This window comes from Ursus arctos, unplaced genomic scaffold (genome assembly GCF_023065955.2).
Source record: "Ursus arctos isolate Adak ecotype North America unplaced genomic scaffold, UrsArc2.0 scaffold_20, whole genome shotgun sequence".
Taxonomy (NCBI): domain Eukaryota; kingdom Metazoa; phylum Chordata; class Mammalia; order Carnivora; family Ursidae; genus Ursus; species Ursus arctos.
Window position 1 is genome coordinate 15,091,754 of NW_026622875.1, and position 12,071 is coordinate 15,103,824.

Genomic DNA, 12,071 nt, shown 5'->3' on the forward strand with positions numbered 1-12,071 from the left:
TGTAGGGAAATAACTTCCATTACCTCAAAAAGATCTCATACATTAACCTAGTAATCATATTGTCAGTGAAGCAGCTACTGATTTAAAATATCCTGAAAAGTAATTTTAAAAAAATCACGTGATTTCCCCAGCTATTAATGGAAGAATGTTTGGAAACCTGCAAGGCCTCACGATGCATGTGGGAGATGAAGTCAGCTGGTATCTGATGGGAATGGGCAATGAAATAGACTTGCACTCGGTACATTTTCACGGCCACAGCTTCAGGTATCAGGTAAGACGGATCCGCGGTCATTATTCTTGCTCTCTTGGAAAATGTTTTAACACAAAGGAAGAAAATATTTCCTCAGAGAGACTTATGAAAACAAAGTTCCAAGAGACAACTAAATTATTTCCAAAGAGCGTGCCACCCAACAATTTCAATTGCTGTCACCAGCCTTTGCTACACATTGGGCTCTTCCTTGACTTTACAGTTTTGCATGGAGTTCTGCTCACATATTGCCGGGCAAGGCATTTGAATAGAATCGTTAGCAGAGAGGTTAGGCGTGTTCATATAATGATGGATCAGAGAGGAGGGCCAAGAGTTTATTATTACCTTAACTATAACCTTTACCTGTTCTGACTTCTGAATCTTAAATGGCCTAAAGTGAACGAGATTATCATTTTGGTGTTGGGCAACTGATCAGTTCTTAGATCGCGACACTACTTCTGCTTCTCACCCAGTGCCAATTTCAGCAGGAGTCAAGAGCTCTTTCTTACCTTTGAGTTAATGTAGAAAATTCAGAAACTACCACAAAGCCCATTGCAGAAAAGGCCATTTTGTTATCTGTGTTTGGCTTTACGTAGATGTTATCTTCTTAGCGGACTTTCGATTCCGTCCTTGCAGAAATACCCCCGGGGTACTCTGTGTCTAGTCTAGACTCTACCTGAACGGCCCCTGGTTCTGGCTTCTCCGCTGGCCTCCTTTCCTTCTCCCTGCATTCCCCTCCCCGCCATAAATTTTCACAGACCAGCTAATCCAGAACAGGTTCAGCAAAAGTGAGATTAGGACTGAAATGGGGCCACAGCTAAAGTCCCTTGTGTAACTCACGTGCTCTGATGAAAGACAAACCGCAGTTGAAGAATAAGAGGTGCCAGGTGGTCCTAATGGATAAATCGATGCTCCTCCCATCTTCCCTTCACACCCACTTGGTGGCCCATACTGCCAGGCATTTAGCAGGACCAAGACCACATATATCGCTGTTTGTATCGGACACACGAATGTGCAGGCTCTCTCTCTCTCTCTCTCTTCTTTCTTTAACAGATGCATCCACTTTTCTAGTATCTCTGAGCTGGCCGATGAAAGATTAGTTGAATGAACTCTCACATGTAATAAACATTATGTAATATTTGTCATTTTTCTAATTAAGCACAGGGGCATTTACAGTTCTGATGTCTTTGACGTTTTCCCTGGGACATACCAAACTCTAGAGATGTTTCCAAGAACACCTGGAATCTGGTTACTCCACTGCCATGTGACTGACCACATTCATGCTGGAATGGAGACCACTTACACGGTTCTACCAAACAAAGGTGAATACCGGGCTGCTGGTTCTAGAAGTCATACATCATGAGAACAATTAAGATGCCGTACGTTGCCTAAATACTTCCCCCAATGCGAATCATTGCGAATTTGCTGCCCTGATTTCGTCCTTCTCTACCTCCAAATAGGAATTCTTTTTACTGCTAAGGGTGTGGGATACTGCCTATCTTCTGAGAGCTGGTATTGATAACAGCACTGGAAGTCTCTCAGCTAATACAAACGGACACCTATTTGGGGCAGTGCGATTACTCCTAAAACTGATACAAGGGAGTGGTCATGTTATTTACCGAAAGACTAACAAAAGACACATTTAGAATTTAATTTCTTTCTTAATAGAAAGCACTCAACCTTTTTTCTAGGTCGTACCTAGTACACAAGAAATCCTCCCCCCATCAGTATAATTTCAAATGGTCAATCAGGCAGAAATCATATCTTTCTGCACTTCTAGGGGTGAGGGGATGTATTATGGATGATTGTTTGTCAGAGGTTGTCTTAGTCCCTTCAGGTTACTCTAACAAAATACCGGACTAGGTAGCTTTTAAGCAGCATGTCTTGATTTTCACAGTTCTGGAGGCTGTTAATCAGAGATCGGGCTGCCAGCATGGTTGGGTGAGAGCCCTTTTCTAGGTCACAGACTTCTTATTTTATCCTCACATGGTGGAAGGGACAAGCTAGCTCTTTGGGGCCTCTTTGACAAGGGCACAAACCCCATTCACGAGGGCTCCACCGTCATGACCTAATCACCTCCCGAAGGCCCTACCAAGTTACTGTCAACCATGGGCATTAGGTTTCAACATATGAATTTGAGGGGACACAAATGTTCAGACTATAGCAAAGATCCAGGAAAAAAAAAAAATCTAAATTTTGTTTCCCCCAGCCCCGCAATAATACTCCCTCCTGAAGCACAGGAAACACAGAAAAAGGAACAGCCATTTGATGGGTAAATACTCACAAAATGTGTCCTACAGAGTGAAATTCTTGCTGTGTGGTTGCAGGCTTTTTTCTTGGGTCTTCTGAGTTCAGAATTGTTGGAATTGGTGATGGCCAATCCAACAGCAGGAAATGATGTAGAGAAAACAACACCTTGTGTTTCCTCTTCAAAACAGGCATTAAAGGGGACATTTAAGTGGAAGAAAATATAGAAATAAATCTCTCAAAAATTAAAAGTCATTCAAAGATCAACCGTGAGGGCAAACAACAGTTTTCACGTCTGCTCCTGGGTTTTACACAAACACCTGGTAACATGAAAAACGATCCTCTTGAAAGCCTTTATTACAAAGAGTGGTACTGAGAGTACTGGAACTCCAAAGACTGGAACAGACAAATAAACCACCGGGTTCGATGCCAGTAACTACTGAACAAGGTGGAGAGTCAAACATGAGAAAGAAAATTTTAGTGTTTTAGGAACACACGTAAGCCACCACACAAAACGATGGTCCTGCTCTGAGGAAACACTGAGGCAGGCATTTTGGAAATTCATGTGTCCAAATGCCTGACGTGCAGAAGATGCTGGCTGCTACAGGCTAATCCTGCAAACCCAGACGCTGAAAAGATTCCTCCTATAGAATTAGCCTGGAAGGAGAGGGGGATGATTGCTTGGTTAAGAGACAGGACATTGTTTGTAAAGCCTTAGAGAAAACTGTAGAACGAATCACAAATGTGAAGCGAAAACACACTTTGGGGAAAAGATTAAAGAGACTCTGGCTTCTACAAAAGGGAAAGGTATCGTGCAGACTGAAAGAAGCAATAATGAACAAAAAAGATAGTTTGAACTATAAACAGAAAGATGGGGAGCCATGTTTACCAGTCTAAGTTATCTTTAAATGAAAGTTCGAGAAAGCTTTGAGTAAGTCTACATTAATTCTGAATCTTAGAAAATTTTCTGCCTACCCTGACACAGAAAAGGGAGCACATGAGGTTAGAGTAAAATTTTTCAATATTATGCACCAAGAGGCAGGCAATTTCCTCCACAATGAAAAAAATCACTAGAAAAGAATCATAGATATCCTGACATACTTAATGTAATGCTTCATTTCCCCTACCAGAGGAAGCATAATAAAGACCTCCTCTGATAAATATAAAAGGTAATTTTTTTTTAGACTGTGACATTTCTACTACAGTCAGATAACCTTTCGGAGGAATCTGTAAGAAAAAAGCTTGCCTAGCTTTCAGTTACATATAGGCAGGCACTGTATATTCTGTATTTCTCGTAACTTCCCCAATCCAATCTAATACTCTGCTTGGTAAATATCTAACCACCTGTTAATTCAATGAAAAGGAATTTTTAAACTTTTTTGGACATAATTTCAGACTTACAAAAAAGTTGTGAGAACAGTACAAAAAATTCCCATAAACCCTTTACCCAAATTCCCCAACTGTTAACATTTTACATAGCTTTTCCGTTCTCTCTCCTATCTGCCCCCCACCCTAACACACATACAACAGAAAATATATATAAAGTTAAGTATGTGTGTGTGTGTATATATATATATATTTTTTCCCCTTTATAATTAATGAAGATCTTGCAGGGAGCAAAGTAATTTTTCTTTAAATAAAGCAGTACTAGAATGAAATATGATTTTAAACATATAAAAAAATGGACATTGCTGCCAGATGTCCATCGACAGATGAATGGATAAAGAAGATGTGATATACACACACACTCACGTGTGCGCACGCACAATGGAATATTACTGAGCCATCAAAAAGAACGCAATCTTGCCATTAGCAATGACATGGATGGAACTAGAGGGTATTATGCTAAGTGAAATAAGTTAGTCAGAGAAAGACAAATATCATATGATTTCACTCATACGTGGAATTTAAGAAACAAAACAGATGAACATAGGGGAAGGGAAGGAAAAATAAAATGGGATAAAATCAGAGAAGGAGACAAACCATAAGACAACTCTTAACTATAGGAAACAAACTGAGGGTTGCTAGAGGGGAAGAGTGTGGGGTAAGGGGTAACTGGGTGATGGGCATTAAGGAGGGCACTTATGTAATGAGCACTGGGTGTTATATGCAACTAATGAATCACTAAACTCTACCTCTGAAACTAATAATATACTATATGTTAATTAATTGATTTTAAACAAAAAAGAAAACACAAAATGGAAAAATAGAAATGAATCAAGAATAATTAAACGAAATAACTAACATTAAAAAATGAGAATACATTTAAACCATATGATGTATACAGTAGTCCCCCCACTTATCCACAGGGGATATGTTCCAAGTCCCCCAATGGATGCCTGAAACCATGGATAGCACTGAACCCCATATATACTATTGTTTTTCTACATATACATATCTATGATAAAGTTTAATTTATAAATTAGGCACAGTATGAGATTAAGAACAATAATAAAATAGAACAATTTTAATAATATACTGTAATAAAAGTTATGTGAATGTGGCCTCTCTCTCTCCCAAAACATCTCATCCTGATCATTCAGGATATGCTGATCTTTCTTGTTCTTGTTACGGTGTAAGACGATAAAATGCCGACATGTAAGATAAAGTGAAGTAAACGACGTAGGCATTGTGACATAGCGTTAAGCTACTGTTGACCTTCTGAGGAATATCTGCCTCTGGACTACGTTGACCGTGGGTAACTGGAGCCATGGATAAGGGGGGACTACTGTATTGTTTTTAATAATGGTTTTAAAATTTCTTTTTCTATAGAGACCAAGTCTGGCTGAAAGAAATAAATTGGTGATAAGTGGAAAAAAAAAAAAAAAGAAAAAACAATGATTCATAACAATGTACGTGAAAGTGCTGAAGAAAAAGTTTACCTTGGGATGGCTATAAGCATTAAAAAAAGACTGAAAAGATACACTTGCAAGCATTCCTGGGGAAACTGTTATTTTGTTTCATATGAAAAGATCAGCAGACACATGACTGACTCTACTACAATTATAATTGATTTATTTAGGTCCTTCATATCACCACCAGGACTTTATAAAACTGTATTCTCCACCCCCACCCCCAAAATCTATAACCAGATGTTGTCCTTGATGGTTCTTAAAGGATCGCTATTAAGATTCATTGAAATGTGTCCAACCATTGGCTTCCCATCAATCCCTATAACATGGTACTGATACCATTCTTAATGAATCAGCGGACATGAGGGCAAAGGTGTAGAGAAAGTAAAAAGTTATTTTAAAATAAATTAAAAATTAAAATTTTTAAAATAAAATAAATTTTTTAAATGAAATAAAATAAGATAAAACAAGGTAAAATTAAAAATTAAAATAACGCCAATCTATCTGGATTTTGTGAACCCTTGAAGAGATGGTAAAAAGGAGAATAATCTGGAACTGGAGAAAGGCAAAATTGACAAACAATTCTACAGATTAAATCCTGGTAAAAATGAACACTAACATCAGGAGAAAAGTTTCAAAATACAGTTGTGGCAGATGCTGGGTGAGCAGCATTTTTGCCCAGCCTTAAGTAAAGTCAAAGCACACTATCAATGAGCTGAACTTGGACTCAAAATTGTTTAAGAAGAGGTTAAAAAAGAAGACACAATTGTAAATACAATGATATATTTCTTTATTTTCACGTATATTCTAGCTAAAAGAGCAAAAGTACACAACAACAAAAAATAGAAGCAAGGCTTTGGCGGAAAAACATGCATCCAACAAATTATGTTAATGTCCAGACAAAAAGACAGTTAACTTTGTAAATTTCTACTTCATTGATTCAGGGAGAAACCACAGCATGAGTTTTAAAAGTAACAAAAAAGTAAAGTTTGAAATCTTTTACTGTGGGAAAACATTAACCTCTTTCTCAAAGAAAATTATTCAAAAAAAAAAAAAAAGAAGAAGAAGAAGGAGAAGAAGAAGTGACCTAATTGAGAAATCTGGAAAAATCAAGAAGAATAAATTCTGGGCCACTTGGCGTGACATTCTTTCAAACAGACCTACCAAATGTTTCTTTGTGTTTTGGGGTGAAAAAGACTGTCACTTCTCCAACAACACTGATTTGATGGTCCTTGGAATAAAAGTCAGTGTCCAGTTTTAGAAACATAGGAGAAAATTCTTAATTTTGTAGCTTTTTTTACATTCTGGACAATTAAATGGATGCAAGTTATAAAGTACCAAACTAATAATACCACTACATGGTAAGGTAAGCAGCCTGAAAGCATCTGCAATAAATGTACATATTTGATATGAAAATCCTTTATTTACATTTTTACCAGACACTCAATTTTTTTTAAAAGTCAGTCTTCTATGGCATTGTGGTATTTTTCAAATGAAACCGTCAAGTCAATGATTTCTTTCGACTACAATAAAGAAGATACGGCAAGAAAAATGCTGCAGTGCCATCTTCTGGGAGGACATTCAAGAAATCCCTTAGTTCTAGGTCCACAGCAACAACTGACAACGTTTCTGTTGGTAGGACAGAGTATCTGAGTTAGAACTGCAAGTCTTTCTTTCATCTAATTTTCTTACCACTCAACCAATTAGAAGCTAGTTCAGGCAACAAAATGCTATCACCACAAAAGAAAGGGAAAACAAAAGATGGGTCTTTTAAATCCACAGACTGCTTATGGTTTTAACAACTTCTTATTCATTCTTTGTAACACGCTTTGAAGTTTATTTTATATTAGTTCCATGCAATTTTGATTTACTGTTTCATTGCTGGATTATGTCATTATTTTTCAATATACTTCTATTAGCCTCTAAAGAAAAATGCAGCCATATGGTTACTGTCTTTAATGTTAGGGCTATATTGCAGCTAATTTATAAAGACTGCTACATGAAGTGCTATTAATCGATGGATGATATTTTCCTAAATTAGTTCCTCTCTATTATGAGATTTCCATGTTATTAGTAAGCACAAATCTGTCTTCATGACCATTTTTTTTCCAAACTGTAAAATAATGTACTCTTGTGTACATCTTCAATTACTAAGGGATTTAGGAAACATTTTTATAAAGAGAACTATGTAATTTTAGGATTCCATTGCTTCTTGATACGTACATGCTGCCCTCTGCTGGGAAGAGAGGGGGTGACACTTAAGAACAGTGTTGGAGATAAACACCGGGGCCGTTCCCTGTGTGATCCACACCGGCCCACCACTTACTCTATCTGCAGAGTGACTAAAATATAACATCTCCTGCTCAGATGTGCATCCATCCAAAATCATCTCTCTAATATTCTGCAACCTAAATCATGGAATGACATGCCCATATTCCTAAAAGGTAATGAATGGATCAACAGTGATGCATGGGAAAGATCGTTAACTCTGGAATCAGACAGATTCTGTGACTTTAAGAAAGTCACTTAAGCTTCTGAGTCCCAGTTTCTTCATCTATAATGAGGTGGTGCCATCTGCTAGCTTCTAGAGTCCTTTAAGAATTAAATAAAACACAATGATGCATACCTAAAATATTAATAGAAACTTAATAAACAATGACTACTAACTAGTTTGCAAAACCCATATGAAAAACGTGAATTATCAATAGTTCCCTATCAAACCAGCTTATTTTGCCTAAATGTGGAGGCTGTAAATAGTATCCTAGGTATAAAAAAACTGAGTTAGGGGCCAATATCAAGGTTATAGAGCCAACAAAAATCTTGCCACTGCCCAATTTTCCTCTTCTGCCAACCAATGAGGGGCTAATATAGGTTATAACTCCAAAAATAAGGTCGATATCTTAAATATGTAGAGGACTTTAAATCCTCCAGTGTGTCTAGAAAATATTCATCAGATGCTGAAAAGAGTTATTTCTGGCTGATGGGATTTTAAATGACTTTCTAAACTTCATTTTTGTAATTTACTACAGTAGTAAAATTTTCAATAATAAGCACAGTTCATTACCACAAAAGTAATAACAAATATTTCCTGGAAACAAGCCAATCACTAGCCGCAGTTTCAGTGGCTCTGCATTAGTGCAATGGTTGTCAACCAGCATGATTTTGCTCCCCAGGGTCATCTGGAAATGTCTGGAGACATTTTGTTTATCATAACTGGGAGAGTGCTACTGGTATTTAGCAGCAAGGAATGCTGCTAAACAGCCTAAAATGCATATACACAAAAGCATTATCAGTCTAACATGTAAATAGTGCCAGGGCTGAGAAATGCTATTAGACAGATAAGAAATCCAAGCTCCTAAGCGTATTATATAGATTCCTGACCTCCATCTCCAGCCTTACCATCTCACTGTTTTGCCTAATGTTTATTCTAGAGTCAATCCTGAGCTTCTCATTAGTCTCACGATACTCAAACATTGGCTTGCTTCCGGTCACTCAGCAACTCTAGTCCTGGTCTCCTCTCAGTGCACCACAGCTCCTCTGAACATGGACCTGAAGTGACTCAGGTGTCTTCCCTTCAAATCAATAGAGAATGCTTCCCAGGGAGACGCATATTGCTGGTGAGGAGGGCAAATCAGGAAAAGTGAATGAAACGCTCTACCAGCTCTTTAGGTTTGGGAGTCTAGTAAACATAAATCCCAGGCAGCACTTAGTCTTCTGAGCCACACACATACACGCATGAACATGGGTAGGCACACGCACCGACATATTTTGATGATACAGGAAAATGGAACCTTTGGAGGAATGATTATGGGGAGGTTAGGGATAGAGAGGGCTGGATGTGCATGAGGAAAGGACGAAGTCCTCTGACTGAGATAATTCTGCTGCTGAGCTCTGAAGACGGGGGTAGCTGCTCTGCGAAGTGATCCACCCACACGAGTTGTGCGATCAACGTGACACAAGGGGGACAAGGCAATCAAATAGCCGATGTTTCCACCTTCTGGAAACCAAAAATTCACTCGGGGACATGGGTAGGACAAAAAGTCAGTATCAAGTCACCGCATCTTCCCGGCCACAAGCATGCAACTTTACTTAGACGGGCATCTTCAGAAAAACACCCTCCAAGGGCCACTGGCTCCGCCTAACACTTTAAAAACCGATCACGTCAGCTGGAAAACAATTCCAGCTCTGTCAATTCCTAATCTTTTATGCACACTGAAATCAATATAACCACACCCTTTGTCCTCAGGCCAACAATTATCTAGTGATATTAACACATAAGACTAGAGCAATTGATAACCATATATCAGGATTTATAAGGGACTATGAATTATGCAAATTCAAACAATACCTATGTTATAAAACACTGCATAATTTATAGATACTCAACTTTTAAATCCTGGGGAGCCTTGTTATTCCTCAATACTTGCTTACGGTTATAATTAATAATAATAATAATAATCTTAATTTCCTGTATGCAACAGATTAAGCACTCAGATCAATTAAAAATGTAATTCTATTAATGGCTATCCAAGTTTTTAAAATACTGAGGTCTTGAGTTTCTAAAATACTGAGGTTGTGAGTTCTACTATGATAATTTGTTAAGTGTTTGAAAAGATTGACTTAAAAACATCAGCTTTATGGCTAGAAGAGATAAATGACTATCCAGTGTGATGGGGGAGCATATCAATGCGGAAGTAAGCTCTTGAGATGATTCTGCTATGATCCTCTTCACCTCATTTGAGATTCTCACGAAAAAATTGGAGAAAGCAAGGCTTCAGCAAATTAGGGAAACTAAAATTAAGAATCAAATTTATAATCAAGCAAAAGAGAGCATTTTACCTTTTAATGACGACAGGTAAAGCTGACCTTTCTCTCCACCACATTTTATTCTGTGACAAAGTTCAGGCAGCAGCTTTTTCCACCACAAAGTCTATCTTAGGAAAAAATGAATACATTTTAAGTTTGGGGCATTTTACATTCAAATTTCTAACGAGAATAAGAGTGTGCAGGAAAGCACAGGGCAAAAATACAGCATGTTGGTTAAGGTGCCAAACTTTGTTACAACAGAAGTTTTATCAGCAGCCAGGCTTCTGTTTAAACTATAACATAAATCAGGTTTGTAACTTGAAAATCTAATGATACGTATGTTGTACATATGTACTTGGCTATTTTCAAGAAGGAACATAGACATGTCCTATTATCATCTGTTAGGTGACAAGAAGGAAGGAAGGGAGGAAAGAAGGGAGGGAGGGAGGAAGAAGTACTAAAGTTTACACTCTTCTAATTTCTTTTTTTTTTTTTAAGATTTTATTTATTTATTCAACAGAGATAGAGACAGCCAGCGAGAGAGGGAACACAAGCAGGAGGAGTGGGAGAGGAAGAAGCAGGCTCATAGCGGAGGAGCCTGATGTGGGGCTCGATCCCATAACGCCGGGATCACGCCCTGAGCCGAAGGCAGACGCTTAACCGCTGTGCCACCCAGGCGCCCCTGAACTTTTTTTTTTTTAAAGATTTTATTTATTTATTAGACAGAGATAGAGACAGGCAGTGAGAGAGGGAACACAAGCAGGGGGAGTGGGAGTGGAAGAAGCAGGCTCATAGCGGAGGAGCCTGATGTGGGGCTCGATCCCATAACACCGGGATCATGCCCTGACCCGAAGGCAGACGCTTAACCGCTGTGCCACCCAGGCGCCCCTACACTCTTCTAATTTCTAAGCTAAAGACCATATAGCCCAGAAAATATTTTTCCTTCATACATTGCTTCCCAAATCTTCAGGTAATATCTCACTTGATTTCCAAGCAAGAGGTTTTTAATGACGATAACACACAATCACCATTCATTTTAATACCCTCTAAAAGTACTCAAAGCATATAACATATTAAGCATTATTTCTGCCTTTGACCCACCAAGACCTGTGAAGTTGTCCCCATTTTGCAGATAAGGCAACAAGATTATCAAATCTGATTATCACTGATCAAGCCTAAAGACATAAGCTGAAAAGCGTACCCGATTTTCTTCTTTCAATTCATGATTGGCATATGGAATGATCGCCTCTGGGCATCTTTCTAACAGTGTGTCTATACACTGTTCATACTCTTTCAAACGTGTCTGGCACAGAACATGGACACTGAGGCCGGCTATAGAGTCTTCTGAGAGTGGTTCCAGGAATGGAATAATGGAAGCTATGTCAAATGAAGGACCACAGAGAAGAGACTATGAACAGAAAAGTGAAATGTTACAAAATGAGGCACCCAAAAAACTAAAGCACAATACCTAGAATACAATTTTTTGAAAAAAGACCAAACGTCGCTTGCCAAAAAAAAAAAAGGAAACAAAAAGATGAATGCTGTTTTAGAGCACATGCATACAATATTTATTTATAAGTCTAAGTTGACTTAAGTATTAAATAATCATGAAACCACCTCCAGTTTAAAGAATAAAAATCTGTTTAATAGAAAGGAATCACTTCTAAAGTAACATGATTTTAGTTGCTTTGGATAGACTGCAAATTAAAACCAATGGGAATGTTTTAGGACTCTATCCTAAGGAAATAATCAACATTGTAGTCAAAGATTTATGTCCATTTCATTTCAGGAGTAATTGTAATATTGAACAACTAGGATCTATGTTAAACAAGGGATAAGTAAATTATGGTACAGTCATATGGTGGGATATTATATAGCCATCAAAATTGTTTTCAAAGGCTAGTTAGTGAGAAAATGTT

The 12,071-nt window shown here is 38.0% G+C and overlaps 2 protein-coding genes across 6 annotated transcripts in view; one reads left to right on the top strand and one right to left on the bottom strand.

Annotated features, from left to right (window-relative positions):
• Positions 1-12,071, top strand: part of CP (ceruloplasmin) — a 58,576-nt gene that overhangs the window by 41,678 nt on the left and 4,827 nt on the right. For 2 of the 4 annotated variants that reach the window (XM_057315794.1, XM_057315795.1), the window contains one exon: positions 132-5,332. In XM_057315794.1, the coding sequence (XP_057171777.1) occupies positions 132-619 (488 nt within the window). In that variant the 3' untranslated portion in view covers positions 620-5,332. Of the gene's footprint in view, positions 1-131; positions 5,785-12,071 lie in introns of those variants that run through there. The other 2 variants (XM_026497254.4, XM_048216042.2) reach the window with 2 other exon arrangements.
• Positions 6,120-12,071, bottom strand: part of HPS3 (HPS3 biogenesis of lysosomal organelles complex 2 subunit 1) — a 37,795-nt gene continuing 31,843 nt past the window's right edge. Inside the window, exons 15-17 of one of the 2 annotated variants that reach the window (XM_026497255.4) lie at positions 11,354-11,560; positions 10,186-10,276; positions 6,120-6,975 (exon numbers count right to left, since the gene is read on the bottom strand). In XM_026497255.4, coding sequence (XP_026353040.2) covers positions 6,848-6,975; positions 10,186-10,276; positions 11,354-11,560 — 426 coding nt within the window. In that variant the 3' untranslated portion in view covers positions 6,120-6,847. Of the gene's footprint in view, positions 6,976-10,185; positions 10,281-11,353; positions 11,561-12,071 lie in introns of both variants that reach the window. The other variant, XR_003315634.4, reaches the window with a different exon arrangement.